A 16215-nucleotide genomic window follows, 5' to 3' on the forward strand; every position below is an offset into this window, starting at 1 on the left:
CAATCGCATAAAAGTGTTGCTATTGCTGTTCACTGAAAAAACTGAACAGAGAGGTTGCACCCTGAAGGTCGTCAACCTGTCACACTGAATTTGTAGACAAATTCGATCTGACTGTCAAACTAAAGTATACTGAAAAGGAAGCACAAGTAGATGAGCGAAAATTCTGTCCATTGTTCTCTGGGTTCGAAACTTCAACGAAGATCGTTCAAGTGAACCTCAGGTTCATTTCATCCCTCTCGGCGGACCGGTCAAAGTTCAGAGACTGCCGGCCTGCCGGGCGACACCAGAGTCCATAACGTATCCCCTCTTCCAAAAAGGCCCAGCCCAATTCCGCTCCGTGCGGTAGGGGAGAAAGAGGAAGCCGAGAGGATAACGGGACACGTCGCGGATTCACGGCCACCTCAGAAAACAAGCGAGGAAAAACGGCTCCCTCCGTCCGGAAAGGTCAGAACTCGGTGGCCCAGCCCAATTCCGCTCCGTGCGGTAGGAGGGAGAAAGAGGGAGCCGAGAGGATAACGGGACACGTCGCGGATTCACGGCCACCGCAGAAAACGAGCGAGAAAAAACGGCTCCCTCCGTCCGGTAAGGTCGGAACTCGGAGAGTCGGAGGCGCTCGCTTGGCCTGCGAGCCGTTTCTGCTCCGCCTCCTTTGCCTTCGCAAGCCTGCGCTCAAATCACGAGATGAGATAGCCGGTGAACGATCGGAGCCCCCATGGCGCCATCCGCAGCCCCCTCCTCCTCCTCCGCACGGCTCCTCCTCGCCTCGCCCCAGTCCCCGCCCACTCTCCTCCGGCTCCGCCGCGGCGGTCGCCGCACCGTGGGGCTGCCGCGCCGAGGCGGCGGCGGGTGCGCGCGCCTGCAGCTTGTTCGACGCGGCGCGGCGGACGAGGAGGCCGGGGCCGCTGCGCGGGGTCAGCAGGCGGTGGAGGACCCGGTGCCCGGCCGCGACCTCGTCACGCTCGCCGCCTGCCTCGTCGGCCTCCTCACTGGAGTCTCCGTCGTGCTCTTCAACCTCTCGGTACGGTAGCCACCTCGCGTGCTCAACTCTGGTTTGATCATTGGGTTTGGTATTCAGACTTGCGTGAGACGGTAGCCGTACTACTGTGGTACTAGGTTTGACATTTTGAACTATGGAGTTGAATTGGTTTGAGGCAACTGAACAGTGATTTGATCGTGTATATCGTGATTCCGACTTCTTAATCCAGTGTTGCTGAATCAGTTCGCCATGCTATCCAGTCATTTAGTGTTAAGTACCTCGTGCTACATCCTGTGACAGTGTGACTTAAGATGCACATTTTTTTGGCTATAGGTTCATGAAATACGTGACATATTTTGGGATGGCATTCCCTTGCGAGGGGCTTCGTGGCTGAGGGAAGAGCCGATCGGTGAAGTCTGGCAGAGAGTGATATTTGTTCCAGTCAGTGGTGGTGTTGTAGTAGGAGGATTGAACGCATTAAGAAGTTCTATCAAAACCAACTCAAATGGCCATGTGTCCAAGATACAGAGTGCAGTTAGACCATTCTTGAAAGCTGTGGCAGCATCTTTCACACTTGGAACTGGCAATTCATTGGGTCCTGAGGGCCCCAGTGTGGAGATTGGTTCTTCGATAGCCAAAGGATTTGGAAATGTGTTTGACTGGGAGGGTGGGAAAAGGCTGTCTCTTGTGGCAGCTGGATCAGCTGCTGGAATTTCGTCAGGTAAATTTTACCATCTAGAGCATTCTATGTTGTATAGATTTGTGCCACAGATATAATAAGTTTAAAATGCTGTGAACGTTCTCTGGATTTCTTCATGTCCATGTCAAGTTATTGTCACCAACCAAACATCTCAACACCAATATTTTTTTTTAGCAGACAACATCAATATTCCATGTCCTTGACCTATTGTAGATTATTTCCCCTAAATTTGAAAAATTGTGATGCTGGTTTATGATAATTTTTGAATCACCGATTATGAATAGATTGGTATGCTGGTAGCTATACATGATGTATCGGTTCATTGGTTATAATATATGGGGCATTTACCCTGTAGCTTGCATTGGATTCACCTTCCATGGACATTTAAAATGTTCCACAAATCAACATGTCTATGCGGCTTTCTGTCTTCTTTCTGATTTCATTTTACTTATATTTTCAGGTGATTGCCTTGTATTTTAGGTTTTAATGCTGCTGTTGCTGGGTGCTTTTTCGCGGTGGAATCTGTTTTGTGGCCTTCTTCTACGGATTCCTCATCCCTTGCCAACTCGACACCTATGGTGATACTCAGTTCAGTGATAGCATCTGTTGTTTCAGAGATTGGTCTAGGTTCCGATCCTGCTTTCACTGTCCCAGAATATGATTTTCGCTCCCCAACAGGTACTTTGATAATTGAGATTTCCAGCACTGATGATCCACTTATATTTTACAAAACCTCTAATGATTAAGATGTTTTAACCTGTTGCTGTTTCATAGCACTCTCTAAATAACTTTAGATGTCAAATAAAGTAGGTATGTCCAGCTGCTGATGTCAAAAGTTACTGAAACATGACACAAAATGTAATATTGCCGTAAGCTAGCTAAATTTTGGATTACTTTGTTTCAAAATGCATATGCTCTTGTCCTCCTCTTCTCTGAGAGTATATTGTCTCTGAGAGCACACAAACCCCCTCTTCTCTGAGGGCACTCAAACAGTCAAACCCCCTCTATCAGTCCAAATTTCCCAAAATGTCCCTTACAGTCGTAGAATTCCTTTACAATCCTCCTGATGGTAGGTTAGTTATGGTGTCTATTTTATGATATCCTCTTTTTACATTTTGTTTCTCGTGCTCCAGAGATTGAAAGTATGAGGATATTTACATGACTTCATAAATGTCAGAACTTCCCCTATATCTTTTGCTGGGTGTCTTCTGTGGATTGGTGTCAATCACATTATCAAAATGTACATCACTTGCTATGGAAACAGTTGAGAGATTACAAATGGCAACAGGATTACCAAATGCTGCATCGCCTGCACTAGGTGGCCTTATTGTTGGTCTTCTAGCACTTATGTACCCTGAAGTATTGTACTGGGGCTTTGAAAATGTTGATATCTTGCTGGAATCACGACCATTTACAAGCGGCCTCTCTGCGACTATATTGGTTCAGCTCATTGGAGTCAAAATATTAGCAACATCTATATGCAGGGCTTCTGGATTGGTTGGTGGTTACTATGCACCATCTCTTTTTATTGGTGCAGCTACAGGGATGGCATATGGCAAGTTCATGAGATTCACATTTACCTGTCCTGAACCACTCTTGCATGTCCCATTCCTAGATGTGGCATCACCTCAAGCATATGGCCTGGTAACATGTCTGCATTTTTTTCCTTCTTCTCAACTACCTTAATAACTGTCTCTTTATAGTGCTATGGTATTATTGTTATGTAGTTACTTTTCCTTCTCTGAAAGAATGTCCGTATGTTAACTAGTATTCCACTCCCTGTCTCAACTTACACATTATAATCTTTGATAACAATATTAGACAGTGTTAAGGAAAGAATATGATCATTTCTTATGTTTTCTTCCTTTTTGTATAATCTTCACAGGTAGGTATGGCAGCTACCCTTGCTGGTGTATGCAAGGTGCCTCTGACATCAGTCCTCCTACTTTTTGAGCTTACACATGACTATCGCATAGTTCTACCTCTGCTTGGGGCTGTTGGGGTATCATCTTGGATTGCTTCTCCTCAAAGGTTCTCTAAAAGCATCAGGAGTAAGCTGGATTCTCTGGAGGAGAAATCAAGTATTGCTCAACAGACAGACAGCATGCCCACTGAAAACAAACAAGTCAATTCCATGGATATAGCTGATTCATCTCAAGAATTATGTAAAGTTGAAAGCTCCCTTTGTGTATATGATGCAAACAATGATAATATGTTCGAGAATCTTACTGTTGCAGAGGCCATGAAAACTAACTATTTTTCTGTCTCAATGACAACCCCGTTAGTTGAGGCACTGGATCTTATGGTTGCAGAGAAGCAGCCCTTTGTTATGGTAACTGAGAGTAACTCATCTGTAATATGCTTGCTAGCACTAAAAAATATCCAAGATTTCTGCAGAGCTGCAAAAACTACAAGGGCACAAGCTGAGGTGAGATGTGATTTGGAGTTTTCCATAGTACATAGGTTATGCAAGCTGTCCAGTTCTATAGATCTTTTCGCAATGATGATGCATTGTCGTTTTACTTATGAACCTTCACCGGTTTTGTTAGATATAACCAACTTACACAGTAATTGCATCCATGCCAATTCTGGATTGTAGCTAGCATCTAGTTGGGAGTTGAGCATTCTAAGCCACATTACGACCCAGATGCACCAACCAAATACCTATGGAATAAATTATAGCTGATACATATGTTTTATATTCAGAAGTATCAAACAAAAAATCCCAAGTTTGGTTAGTTTTTGGGAGCACGATGATCTTTGGTCTCTCCTAGTTTCTCTAGTTTATGCATACTTCCAAGTTTTTCTTAAAAAAATAGAATGGATTTCTTGTTTGTTTGGTGACATCAAATGGTGAGTTAGAGGATATCTAAGTTTAGGTAACATTTATCGCCAGATGGTCATATTTGCTAACATCTTGGTAGCTTGCTCAATCTTGGTGCAGGTAAAGGAATTCCTGGTATGTCATGTTTACCAAGCAGGGAAGTGTAAATCATGCTCTGTGACTCCTCAGATGCCACTTACTGCTGCAGAGAAGATTATGGATTCTCATGGTGTGGATCACCTTCCTGTAGTCTCTGAACATGCTAATCTTCAGGACAGTGGACTTTTGATAGGTTTTGTAGACAGAGAATGCATCGCCATTGCTCGAAGGTAATTGTAGAATTCTTCTAAATTGAACATTGTATTGCTTGTATTCCAATTGCCAGTTTATACTCAGTGTTCCTATGTCTTCTGTGTTGTGTTCTCATTCAGAGCCATGGCAGTGAAAGAATTTTTCATTTCTACATATGAGATCAGAAAGGAAGAGAGACCTAGCACGGAAGGGAGATGACACAATTCAGGAAGACTTGTTACTTTGCAAGCTGTATGATATTTTTTAGCTTGGATAATGGCTGGTGAAGCAAGCAAACCTGGCCTGAGTTCATGTGGCATCTATTCTATAACTGGTGAAGACTCAAGAGCTAAGGCTTTATCACGTTGGTTTGCTAACTTCAGAGTGTGATTCAGATGTGTGGTTAAGGAGGGCCTCTATTTTTCTGAAAGCATCTCCCTTACCACCTTCTGTGTGTGCAGACATGAGTTTTTGTCACACGTGTGCTGCAAATTCCCGATCATTGTATCTTTGCAATTGATAAATTTGAACAATGAGATGCTGGGAAGTGGAAAGATTAGCAACAAGGTTAGGCTTTGTTACATTTCTATTCTTCTTTCCACTTTTTGAATAAGAACATAAATCAGAAATACTGGAGAGGTTGAAAAGCATTCACGTTCTTGATTTGCTGTCTATATCCTGTTCTCAGTGAGCCATTGGTTGTGCTCTTGTGCAATTACACGAGGTAAAATGGAAACCACAAAATGCGGTGCTATGGTCAAAATTAATACAGACCGACGGACTTACTATATAATTGAATATACAATTTTTTGCAAATTAAATTAGAATACTCGAAGTACAAGAAATTGCTGGTTCAATAGTTAAAACGTATGACCAGTGATGGTCTTAAAATCAACTCGACTCTGTAGGCTTTCTAAAGCGACATTTCAATTACATTTATTTTCCTGGCAAGTTGAGGGCAAGCTGCTGCCGTATGAATGGGAGAACTTTTTTGTTCCGCATGGTTGAATAAGAGTTGCAGAGTCTGAACTGTCAGGGGATTGCAGTCCAGTCCAACCTTGTTACAATTATTATCTCCGGAGAAATGTAGCTAATCATATTACGTGCGAATGCCGTGGAGTCGAAGAATAAACATGCAGCTGATTCGTTCCATACGTACGAATAAGAAAAATGAAGCAACACGAAAGGGACATGATGATACGTACAGTTTATATCACTATCAGGATTACAATTTTTTTCACAAAGAAATAGTGCTGCAGGACATACATGTCATCAAGTTCTGGTTAGTACTACACAGGCGAGTACTCTAAAGCTACCAGAACAAAAGAAAGATTCAAGTTAGAATGTTCAGAATGATTCAGCAAAAGTGGCCATCAGTACGTCGCCTAAACTTTAAGTACATGCGCGACCAGGCGATTGATTTCCTATGATGGAATCCAAGCATAAAACCACTTTGCATTGCCATAAGAGAACTGGGAAGAACAGTGCACAACGCGATCCATTTTGTACGAACACAAATACAAAACTTGAACTCTGCGATCTCTGATCATGCATGTATCCTATAACATGCTATCACGACAAGACCGAAGCTACTACCAGAGTAGCAGGTAGCAGCAACCAGCAAGAAGCTAACAGTAACTGGAGGGAGTATAGTTTGCATAGCCAGAGCTTGCTTGCACGCCCGCCAGGCCGAAGCTCGTCAGCGGCGCCGGCCCTTGCCGCCGGCGCCGCGGGCCGGCAGCTGCTTGTCCTTGCCGAAGATGCTGCAGAAGCCGCAGGCGGCGACGCGCGGGGACGGCGGGTCCAGCGCCGGCTGCACGTGGCCGGTCCTGTACCCGCCGTGGCCGCTGGATCCGCTCCGCCGCTGCTGTTGCCGCGCGGCCGGCGCCTCCTTATTGGCGCTCCGGGCCGGCCTGGCGAGCTCCCCCGACGCCGACTGGTGCTTGTCCTCCCACACCGTCCCCGACGACCCCGACCGCCGGAACGTCTCGCTCGACCGCTGCAGCCCCGCCATGGACGCGCGCGCGCGGGCGGCTGAGCAGTGCGTGCCTCTTCCTCCCACCGGGCCGGCTCGTGTGACCTTTTCTGCTCGTTGTTGCCGTCCCGTCCTCGCGGCGTCCGGTGCGGCGCCTATATACGACTGCACGCGCGGACGGGAGCTGGAGGAGTCAAATCAATCATGTGCGTCAGTGCGGGTGTGTACGGCAGGGGAGAACGCAATGGCCGTCCCTTCTCGCTCCGAGAGAGGCTGTGTTGGGCCGTGAACTGAGATCAGGACTGCGGGCGCATTAAGGGGGTGTTTGGTTCAAGCGACTTATTTTTAGCATTTGGAATGTTTAGATACTAATTAGGAGTATTAAATGTAGATTATTTATAAAACTCATTACACAAATGGAGGCTAAACGGCGAGACGAATCTATTAAGTCTAATTGATCCATCATTAGTAAATGTTTACTGTAGCAGCACACTGTCAAATCATGAACTAATTAGGTTTAATAGATTCGTCTCGCCGTTTAGCCTACATCTGTGCAATTAGTTTTATAATTAACTCATATTTAATCCTCCTATTAGCCTCCGAATATTTGATGTGACACGGACTAAACTTTAGCTCGAGAAAACAAACACCCCCTAAATTAAAAAATGAAAAGAAATGATTATTGGACTTGGACCGCAGAAACGAGATAAGGGTAGGAAGGATCAATGGAGCTGAAGCCTGAAGCTGAAGGAATGTGGCTTAAGTTTCCGCTTCGCCTGCGGCTGACCGACCTGCAATGGACTGACTGAACTGAACAGGTGGAGACGCGTTCAGGAGATGTGTGACTGTGGCCTGCTTCTCTCGCGCAAGCTTGCATTGGGTTGCTTAGCCTCATCAAGTTCCTGAGTCATGGCTACTACTCAACTCAGGTGGACTTTGAATTGGTTTATCATCTTCAGGAGGAGCCGGTCGTGATGGTTTCTGCTTATTCAAACCGCGCATGTACGGCATTAGTTGCCTCTCCTTATAGTTTATCCTTTTAAGAAAAAAAAACAAATGCTTACTTGATGACTGAAGTTGTGGTATGGAATGATTGATACATGCAAAGACGAGCGTGACACTGATTGCTACAGTAAATGCCACGACAAGCGGGCGAACTTCGGGAAGAGTATAGGAGCGTCAGAATGGAATAATCGTGCTTACGCAACAACACTAATCACATACGTAGGCATGACGCCAATTGGAAGCCTTAAATTGATTTTCATTTTTCGCATTGTTTGTTTGAATCGTTGCATGCTGTCTAAGCGCGGGCACCACCGTAGGACGTGAAATCGGCGGCAGGAATAGGATCCGCGATTTCCCGCTCCGGACTGCCTTGCGTAAAGCGTCAGAACTGAACACACAGAAATCGCACTTTGGTCGTTTTTTTTTTTTTTGGGGGGGGGGGGGGGGGGGGGGTGGATGAAGGAATTGTGCGTTGGGGAAAAAATTGCACGTTGTTGGACTCTCCGGAGGCCCCAGCACGGCCCGCTGCCATGTTGTACTTCGGTGGCATGACAAGAGGGCCTTTTTTCAGTCCAAATGAGGCCCAATCTTTTTCCTAAATTGGAACACCAATATCCAACAACATCCACATGAACTGTGTCGGGCCCCAACCCAAAGATCGTGCGCTCCCTGTGTCACGCCCACACGCAGCAGCTCCCGAAATTGCAGATCCCCGCACCTGCCGCCGGCCGGACTCAAACCCGTTCAACTCTCCTGCGAATCCAAATGGAAACGATACAAGTATACAACGAGATGGCGACAGATACCACCAGCGCCAAAACAATCACGACGAGCAGAGCAGCACGACCACCAGTTCACCACTGATTTGGGAAAACAATCCTTTGCTCACCAGCTCGTGCGCATCATCGTTCGTGCACGCGCTTTGCGACCTAGTAGCCACCATATGCCGCCTACCGCCTGCACTCCCGGGCGTCAGCATCCACATCAACTCCACCCGCGCACGCACTTCTCTGCCTCCTTCCTTCCTGTATATATTGCACACGACCTGCGATCGCTCAACGACACAACCCAAGACAAGGAACCAAGAACAGTTAGCGTATCAGTCCACGTCGTGCAATCTGATCGGCGACCCGATGGCTTCATCAGCTGTTCGTTCGCTTGTGCTCCTGCTGACGATCGCGGCGGCCATCGCCGGCGCCCTCTCGGACCCGACGCCGCTCCAGGACTTCTGCGTGGCGGACCTGCAGGCCGCGACGCCGGTCGACGGGTTCGTGTGCAAGCCGCCGGCGTCCGTGGAGGACGACGACTTCTTCTCCCGTGCCATCGCCGCCGCGGGCAGCACCAGCAACCCGTTCGGTGTCAACTCCACGCGCGCCACCGTGTCCACGTTCCCGGGCCTCAACACGCTGGGCGTCTCCATCACGCGCGTCGACCTCGCGCCGGGCGGGCTCAACCCGCCGCACTCGCACCCGCGCGCATCCGAGCTCGTCATGGTACTCAAGGGCGAGGTCATGGTCGGGTTCACGACCGCGGTCAACCGCCTCTTCTCAAAGGTGGTCAGGGAGAACGAGCTCTTCGTCGTGCCCCGCGGGCTGCAGCACTTCCAGCTCAACGCCGGCGCCGGGGACGCGGTGTTCGTGGCCATGTTCGACAGCCAGTCGCCCGGATTGGTCACGCCCACGTTCGCCATGTTCGCGACCAAGCCGGCCATGCCGATGGAGGTGCTCACCAAGACGTTCCTCATGGGCGAGGACGAGGTCAGCGCCATGAAATCCAAGTTCGCCGCCTTCTGATCACATTCAATATCACCAGGCCAGCAGCAGCTCATCTGCTAATTTATCCCATTCAGTCACGTCAGTACATGTATTCATTTGTTTTTCTTAAATAATTTTCTTTTCTTTTCTAAATTCGGTTTTTATATGTATTTGTGTTTCCGCCAAATTAAGTGTAACCCGAATGTAAATGTGAGGAGTGTGTCAATATACTACTGCCGTGCCCCGTGAGCACCAAACGATTATATATAAAAAAGGCAACAGCTACCTTCAACGTGCGCGCGCCCCTGGTCTTGCACGCTAGGTACGGGCCGGAGCTGGAGGCCTGGAGCTCCCACCGGCCACCGCAGGCCAACCCTGGCCAGTAGCAGTAGCACTGCAGCAGCCGACAGACGGAAGAAAAAGAGCTTCAAAACAAGAGTTGCCAGATCAATAGATCATCGACTCCACTGACTGAGGAATTATCACAGGCGCCTCTAGCTCCATCTCTTGCTTCCAATCAGTACGTTCCAGTGACTAATCTATAAATTACCTCCTTGGTGCTTACTTCCCCCGGTCACAAATAGAAGATATCAACATGATGTCTAACTTGACATTTTAATTGATACTAGCAACTATGCCCGTGAAATGCAACGGGAGAAAACATTGCTCGCCTCGCCGTCGTCCGCCCCGACCGCGCCGTCACCCCGCTGCCCCGCAGCTCCCCGACCTCGCCGTCGTCCCCGTCGTGCCCGCGCCGCCCTAACCTCGCCCGCCGTCGTCCATGCCTCCCGAACCTCACCATCGTCTGCCCCGGCCTCGCCGTCGTCTGCCTACCTCGCCTTCCCCGGCCGCGCCGTCGTTCCCATCGCGCACGCGCCACCCCGACCTCGCCCGCCGTCGTCCGCGCCTCCCCAGCCTCGCCGTCATCCCCGCCTCCCCGGCCTCACCGTCGCGCCCGCGCCACCCCGACCTCGCCCGCCGTCGTCCGCCCCGACCGCGCCGTCACCCTGCCGCCCCTGCACCTCCCCGACCTCGCCGTCGTCCCCGTCGCGCCCGCGCCACCCTAACTTCGCCCGCTGTTGTCCGTGCCTCCCGAACCTCGCCGTCGTCTGCCCGACCTCGCCTTCCCCGGCCGCGCCGTCGTTCCCATTGTGCACGCGCCACCCCGACCTCTCCCGCCATCGTCCGCGCCTCCCAGCCTCGCCGTCGTCCGCCCCGGCCGCGCTGTCATCCCCGCCTCCCCGTCCTCACCGTCAAGCCTGTGCCACCCCGACCTCGCTCGCCGTCGTCCGCCCCGGCCTCGCCTTCCACGGCCGCGTCGTCATCCCCACTGTCCACGCGCCTCCCCAGCATAAACGGACCGAGATAACTCTACGTATCAATGGCATGTGACACATCAAACGTTAATGTACTGCTGCTTGAGGGCCCACCTGTCAATGACATACGGGTTGATTATGGAAAAGGCGAGGGACTTTTTTGCAAAATAACTACGTTGGAAAAAAATAATGGCACTTTAATATTAGGTATATATAGAGAGAGAGTACAGATATAAAAATATTTTTTATTGTGAAAGTGTATTTTTCATAATAGATTTACTAATGAATTTTTTTGTTGTCAACATATATAAATATTTAGATACAAATAATAGTAGTCAAAGCAAAATGTAGTATACGACAACTATATTGGAGAGTTGGGCACCGCCACGTACGTATATCGGTATATGCATATGCATCGCATCTATATCAGTAACATTTAAACAAATGAACACTTTACACACAATCCTCGATATTCATGCGTGAAAGAAAAGGTCTCCGTCCGCTAGACCGCTACCAATCCGATCCAAACTGCGCCTTAGGTCATGTTTGTATACGTTTTTTCTAGTCACGCTTAGATTATAATCTAAGCGAAGATTTTCTCGCTTCTCGCTTTTCGCTTCTCGTAGTTCAAATCGTTGAAGCGGCTTACCACATAAGCGAGAATCGGTGGAAATAAGCAAAGCGTTTGGCGGGATTCTCGCTTATTTCCACCGTTAAGCCGCTTATAAGCGGATACAAACGGGGCCTTAGTCACCCCCAACTCCCAACTTTAACACTATGCAAAAAGAAGATTCCCCATCACATTAAATTTGCGGTATATGCATGGAGTACTAAATGTAGACGAAATTAAAAACTAATTGCACAGTTTTGTTGTACTCTGCGAGACGAATCTTTTGAGTCTAATTAGTCAATGTTTGGACAATAATTCATAAATACAAACGAAACGCTACAGTGTGCTACAGTGCTGTAACAGTAATTTGGCACCTCCAAACTTTGGCAACTAGGGTGTTTGAATCCCCGAGCTAAACTTTAGCCCCTGTCACATCGAATGTTTGGACATTAATTAGGAGTATTAAACATAGACTAATTACAAAACCAATTTCACAACCATTAGGCTAAATTGCGAGACGAATCCATTAAGTCTAATTAATTCATGATTTGATAATATGGTGCTACAGTAAACATTCACTAATGATGAATTAATTAGGCTTAATAGATTCGTCTCGTGATTTAGTCTAGGGGTTCTGCAATTATTTTTGTAATTAGCTCATGTTTAATCCTTCTAATTAGCATCCGAATATTCGATGTGACACGGACTAAACTTGCTCAGGATCCAAACACCCCCTAGGGCCTCCATATAAAATCTATCGCCTTTCTCTGTTTGGCATCTTCCCAGGCGCCCTCTCTGAAACTACACAAGTCGACGTACGTTACGCTACATCGCTAGTTACCCACGTCGCCAAAAAGGTACTGTACCTACAAGGCCGCGCTCCCGCTGCGCGCCTCCTGGTCTCCACCACCTTCGGCCGTCGGCCCCGCGCCCCGTAGCGTGCGGCCGATTCGCGGGGTCACGCAGCATGTACTCCCTCTGGGCGGTCGAGGCCCCTTGCCGGCTCCGATTAGGATGCAGTTGAAACGGTACTGCATAGCATTATATTTCAAACATAATAACATGATATTGAATTTTCGGTGGCACGCCTCTTTAAATAAGTACTCCCTCCGTTCCAAATTGTAGGTTATTTTGACTTTTCTAGGTCCATAGATATTATTATGCACCTAGACATATAGATGCATAATAATATCTATGAACCTAAAAAAGCTAAAATAATCTACAATTTGGAACGAAGGAGTACTCTATATATTTTGAGATGCAAATAACCTCTTACCTATACTGAGCTAAGAGGAGTACCATAGAAAAGGTGGTTGGAGCTTTGGCACACTGATTGAAAAAATGTAAGTTTTTGTTGATTGTGCAAGGATATTATGATTTGACTATTTTTATTGTTACTCAGGCAAATAAGGTTTGGTCGGTTGCTAAGAAATCATTGCTTGTTTGTCATAAAATTTTTCAGTTCTTTTATTGCATGGCACCAATTGGGTTAAACTTGAATCCAGTGGAACCTTTGTAAATTCCTACTTAAATTGCTGTTGTTGTTTTTAACAAAATATTCCAATAAGCTTTATGTACTGTTTTCAAAACATATGAAGGAGAAGGCTTAACTATTTGTGAACAACTTTTAATATTTATTAGTTGTAATTTGGTTCACTTATTAATTTTTGTTGCTTTTCAAAGAGTGTGGCCCCTGATATGTTTATTAAGGAGAAGAGCCAAGTTTCTAACATCATGATAGAAATGTCTTCTTTGCGTGTTGACATTCTGGTGAGTCTCCCTTTTTTTTTTTACATTGGCAACCTGCTTGAAAAGTTCTGTATGCACAAACTATTTGATGCTAACACAAAACTTGCTGATAATTAAATATATTTTCAATTTTATAATTAATTTGTTTGAAATGGGTATGTTGTTTCACATTTATGAATAAAGTTTGATAAGCCACTAGACAAAACAAAGTATTTAGGTGGACGCTAGTGCGTGCAGTAGGAGCACAGGTTTCTCCCACACTTACCAGGTTACCACCTGACGAAGATTTCTATACTACTACTAATCCGGTCTTAACCCTGCAAACAAATATACCCCAAAAGTTTTCCTTTGCCTCTTCAATCTTTTAGTTTAGTTATCTTTCTTTCTCATTGTTGGTTTGTCCATGTCTACATGCAACACAACCTGTCTCTTTAGTTCATATATTAATCATGCAATTTCTTATAGCAAGGTTTTCAAAAAGGATATACATTTGACATGTTTTTATTTTCACCTTGAACTGATGGAATATAACAAAAGAATCATTTTAGCACCAGACTACAAAATAATGAATACTATAATGGAGCATCACTGGCCCCAAATTAACTGAGTATTATTGCTGATCTTGTGCAACACTTTCTTTGAATTGTATACTGGCGGAGCTCGCCTGGAAGTAGTGTATCTTCGATGATCAACTAGTTGAATATTATCTGACTTAGTTGAAACTGCCACTAAACTAGCAGTAAAACATGGCTCCCAAACTAGCGAAATATCTTGAACAATGAAAGCTGAACGGTATATGTTGATTGCTCCTACAAACTTTTCTGATTGTTCCCAGCTGTTAACTATATTGATTATTTCCATACTAAATACCGAGCACTCATTTGATAATGTACTTGAGGTGTTCCAGACTTCCTGCAGTATATTGTCTTGTTCATATGTAACGTTATTTTTTATTTCCCTACATGCTGTCATCTTACGTCGAAATGATGCGATATTGGTTACTTTAAGTAGATCTGCATTGATCATAATGAACTTAATATTTAAACGGATTGAAATCGTTCACCAGATATGTCTCAATTTGATTTTCAAACATCATCTCAATGTGCACGAAAAGCAGAGGTAGCTTCTTATTAGTGTCCTCTTTCTTGTATCATGAGTAAGTTCAATAATACCCAAGCTCACTTTTCTCTCTCTTGTTTGGTGATTCTAGAATGTAAACGCCACAGAATTGGCACAATTGATCTGTGCAAGATCACAAAACGCTCTGGATTTAGCTTCCAAGGTCATGGTAAGTGACTGCAGCTACAATATTTCCCTCCTTTATTCCATGTGTTATCTATTTATTTACTTATGTTGCTTTTTGAACTTGCAACTTGAATTTTGTTGAAACAATTCGTCAGGATATTGCAGGCTTAGGCCTTCATGCTACAGAAATTTCTCAACATACAACAAACCAAGTAAGTTTATATCACTATCAGGTTCATGTCACTTTTCAATTGAATTAAAATGGTGACATGTTCATTTCTTCTTTAAATATAGATGGTTCGGGCATGCACATCTGTCTTCTGTAATGTTGCTGCGGATGCATACCATAAGAGAGTTAAGATGGAAACAATCATTTCATTTCTTGATGCTCTTAGAGGCTTAGGGGCAGTCTGTCATATTTTGGTAGAAGGTATAGTGGCTAAGCTCGAAGATGGACCTATAAGAAACATTATAACCTCTTATATGGATAAACATTCCCAAGAGTTTGATAACAAGGTGAATAACTTAAAAGATGAATTCAAGTTGGCTACCGAAATTCATGCACACAAGGTACACTCTTTTGCTCAATGGGTTTACTTGTGGTCACTTAATGCTAATTTTCCTTAATGATATGATACACATCCCTTTACCAATGTTTTAACGTGTTAGTGTACATAAATACCTCCAACAGATAGTGACAGAGATACTCTTCATAGGGACAACACATGCAGAATCATATGTTCGCCAAATGATCAAATGTCACAAGATAGCATTGCATCGCATTACAGGTTAATAAAATTACTTTATATACATTTTATTTCTTATTGCACTTATATTAAAACATGATTTGGTTCATTCTGCACTTTGATGATGATCACATTTAGTGCCTAATTGATGCAGGAATATCATATCCATGAGGCTCGCCTATTGCTGCGGGGATATGATGTCCAGGAAAAGTCTCACTTTGTTTCGTGTGAAGTGTTTCAGGATTAGAATGAAAAGCTTTGGCTAGAAGACTAATAAAATGCTCCACATTTTACACTTACGGATAATGTTCCATGCTCATATATATATATATATATATATATAGTTTTAGTAATCTTCGCTCATAAATTTACTTCATTGGTCCCTTCTTTTAAAAATATTATGTGAATGAGGGGTGGACCTAGCCTAAAAAATGAGTGGCGGCCTGCAAATGAAAACCCTAAAGCTTCATCATCTAGTCAAATGGGAAATCATTTGCAAGAGCAAAAGGAAGGGTGGTTTGGGGGTAAAAGATATAAAGAAACTGAACACAGGATTGTTGTGTAAATGGTGGTGGTGTCCTGACACACAGAGGAGGGGATCTGGCAAGACATTATCAGGGCTAAATACATTAAGGAGGGTACCATTAGCTCTGTGAAACACAGGCTAAAAGTAAGAAATATCTATTTAAGAGGGAGAGTTATTAAAGTAAAAAATGGCAAAAGATCCTCTTCTGGAAAGATAGATGGTTGGTAAAGATCCTTTTTGTATAATGTTTCCTATTATTTGATCTGTGCAATGAAAAGGATGTTACTGTGTTTGATTTCTTGTTGACACATGGTCAACTAACTTTTACTCGTTGGCTATCTAACTTCCTCTTTGAACAATGGATTGGGGTGGTTAGCTTACTCCTTCCAGTATGAAAATTCTAATGATGTTATCTTGTGGAAATGGACAAAAGGGGGCAAGTTTACTACCAAATCAGTGTATGAGTATTTGACAGAAGATGATTCAGGAGTTAATTTT

At 45.1% G+C, this 16215-nt stretch overlaps 3 protein-coding genes across 4 annotated transcripts; 2 read left to right on the forward strand and 1 right to left on the reverse strand.

The window, feature by feature from the left end:
- Window positions 1–544: 544 nt before the first annotated feature.
- On the forward strand, window positions 545–5465 carry LOC117857788 (chloride channel protein CLC-e). 2 transcript variants are annotated; one of them, XM_034740644.2, is made up of 7 exons: window positions 548–1018; window positions 1310–1697; window positions 2157–2354; window positions 2854–3320; window positions 3562–4104; window positions 4621–4829; window positions 4932–5465. In XM_034740644.2, exons 1-7 carry the CDS (start codon window positions 713–715, stop codon window positions 5008–5010), a joined length of 2190 nt encoding a protein of 729 aa, XP_034596535.1. In that variant the 5' UTR covers window positions 548–712; the 3' UTR covers window positions 5011–5465. The 2 variants fall into 2 exon arrangements, with proteins under 2 accessions (XP_034596536.1, XP_034596535.1); XM_034740645.2 differs by lacking the exon at window positions 4932–5465 and having other exon boundaries at window positions 545–1018; window positions 4601–4740.
- A 518-nt stretch (window positions 5466–5983) lies between these two features.
- LOC117857789 (uncharacterized protein At1g15400) lies at window positions 5984–7028 on the reverse strand. Its single transcript, XM_034740646.2, has one exon. The coding sequence runs from the start codon at window positions 6803–6805 to the stop codon at window positions 6491–6493; it is 315 nt and encodes a 104-aa protein (XP_034596537.1). The 5' UTR covers window positions 6806–7028; the 3' UTR covers window positions 5984–6490.
- Window positions 7029–8716: 1688 nt separating this feature from the next.
- LOC117859276 (germin-like protein 1-2) lies at window positions 8717–9982 on the forward strand. Its single transcript, XM_034742488.2, has one exon. The coding sequence runs from the start codon at window positions 8905–8907 to the stop codon at window positions 9562–9564; it is 660 nt and encodes a 219-aa protein (XP_034598379.1). The 5' UTR covers window positions 8717–8904; the 3' UTR covers window positions 9565–9982.
- The last annotated feature ends 6233 nt before the right edge of the window (window positions 9983–16215 follow it).

The sequence above is a fragment of the Setaria viridis genome, chromosome 5 (genome assembly GCF_005286985.2).
Source record: "Setaria viridis chromosome 5, Setaria_viridis_v4.0, whole genome shotgun sequence".
Lineage (NCBI taxonomy): Eukaryota > Viridiplantae > Streptophyta > Magnoliopsida > Poales > Poaceae > Setaria > Setaria viridis.

What these genes read in the sequence shown, in the direction of transcription:
- LOC117857788 (XM_034740644.2), top strand. Translation starts at nt 713, where the DNA reads ATGGCGCCATCCGCAGCCCCCTCCTCCTCCTCCGCACGGCTCCTCCTC. An exon ending in CACCTCAAGCATATGGCCTG is followed by an intron (nt 3,321 to 3,561) that starts GTAACATGTCTG and finishes TAATCTTCACAG; the next exon opens with GTAGGTATGGCAGCTACCCT. An exon ending in CTACAAGGGCACAAGCTGAG is followed by an intron (nt 4,105 to 4,620) that starts GTGAGATGTGAT and finishes ATCTTGGTGCAG; the next exon opens with GTAAAGGAATTCCTGGTATG.
- LOC117857789 (XM_034740646.2), bottom strand. Translation starts at nt 6,805, where the DNA reads ATGGCGGGGCTGCAGCGGTCGAGCGAGACGTTCCGGCGGTCGGGGTCG.
- LOC117859276 (XM_034742488.2), top strand. Translation starts at nt 8,905, where the DNA reads ATGGCTTCATCAGCTGTTCGTTCGCTTGTGCTCCTGCTGACGATCGCG.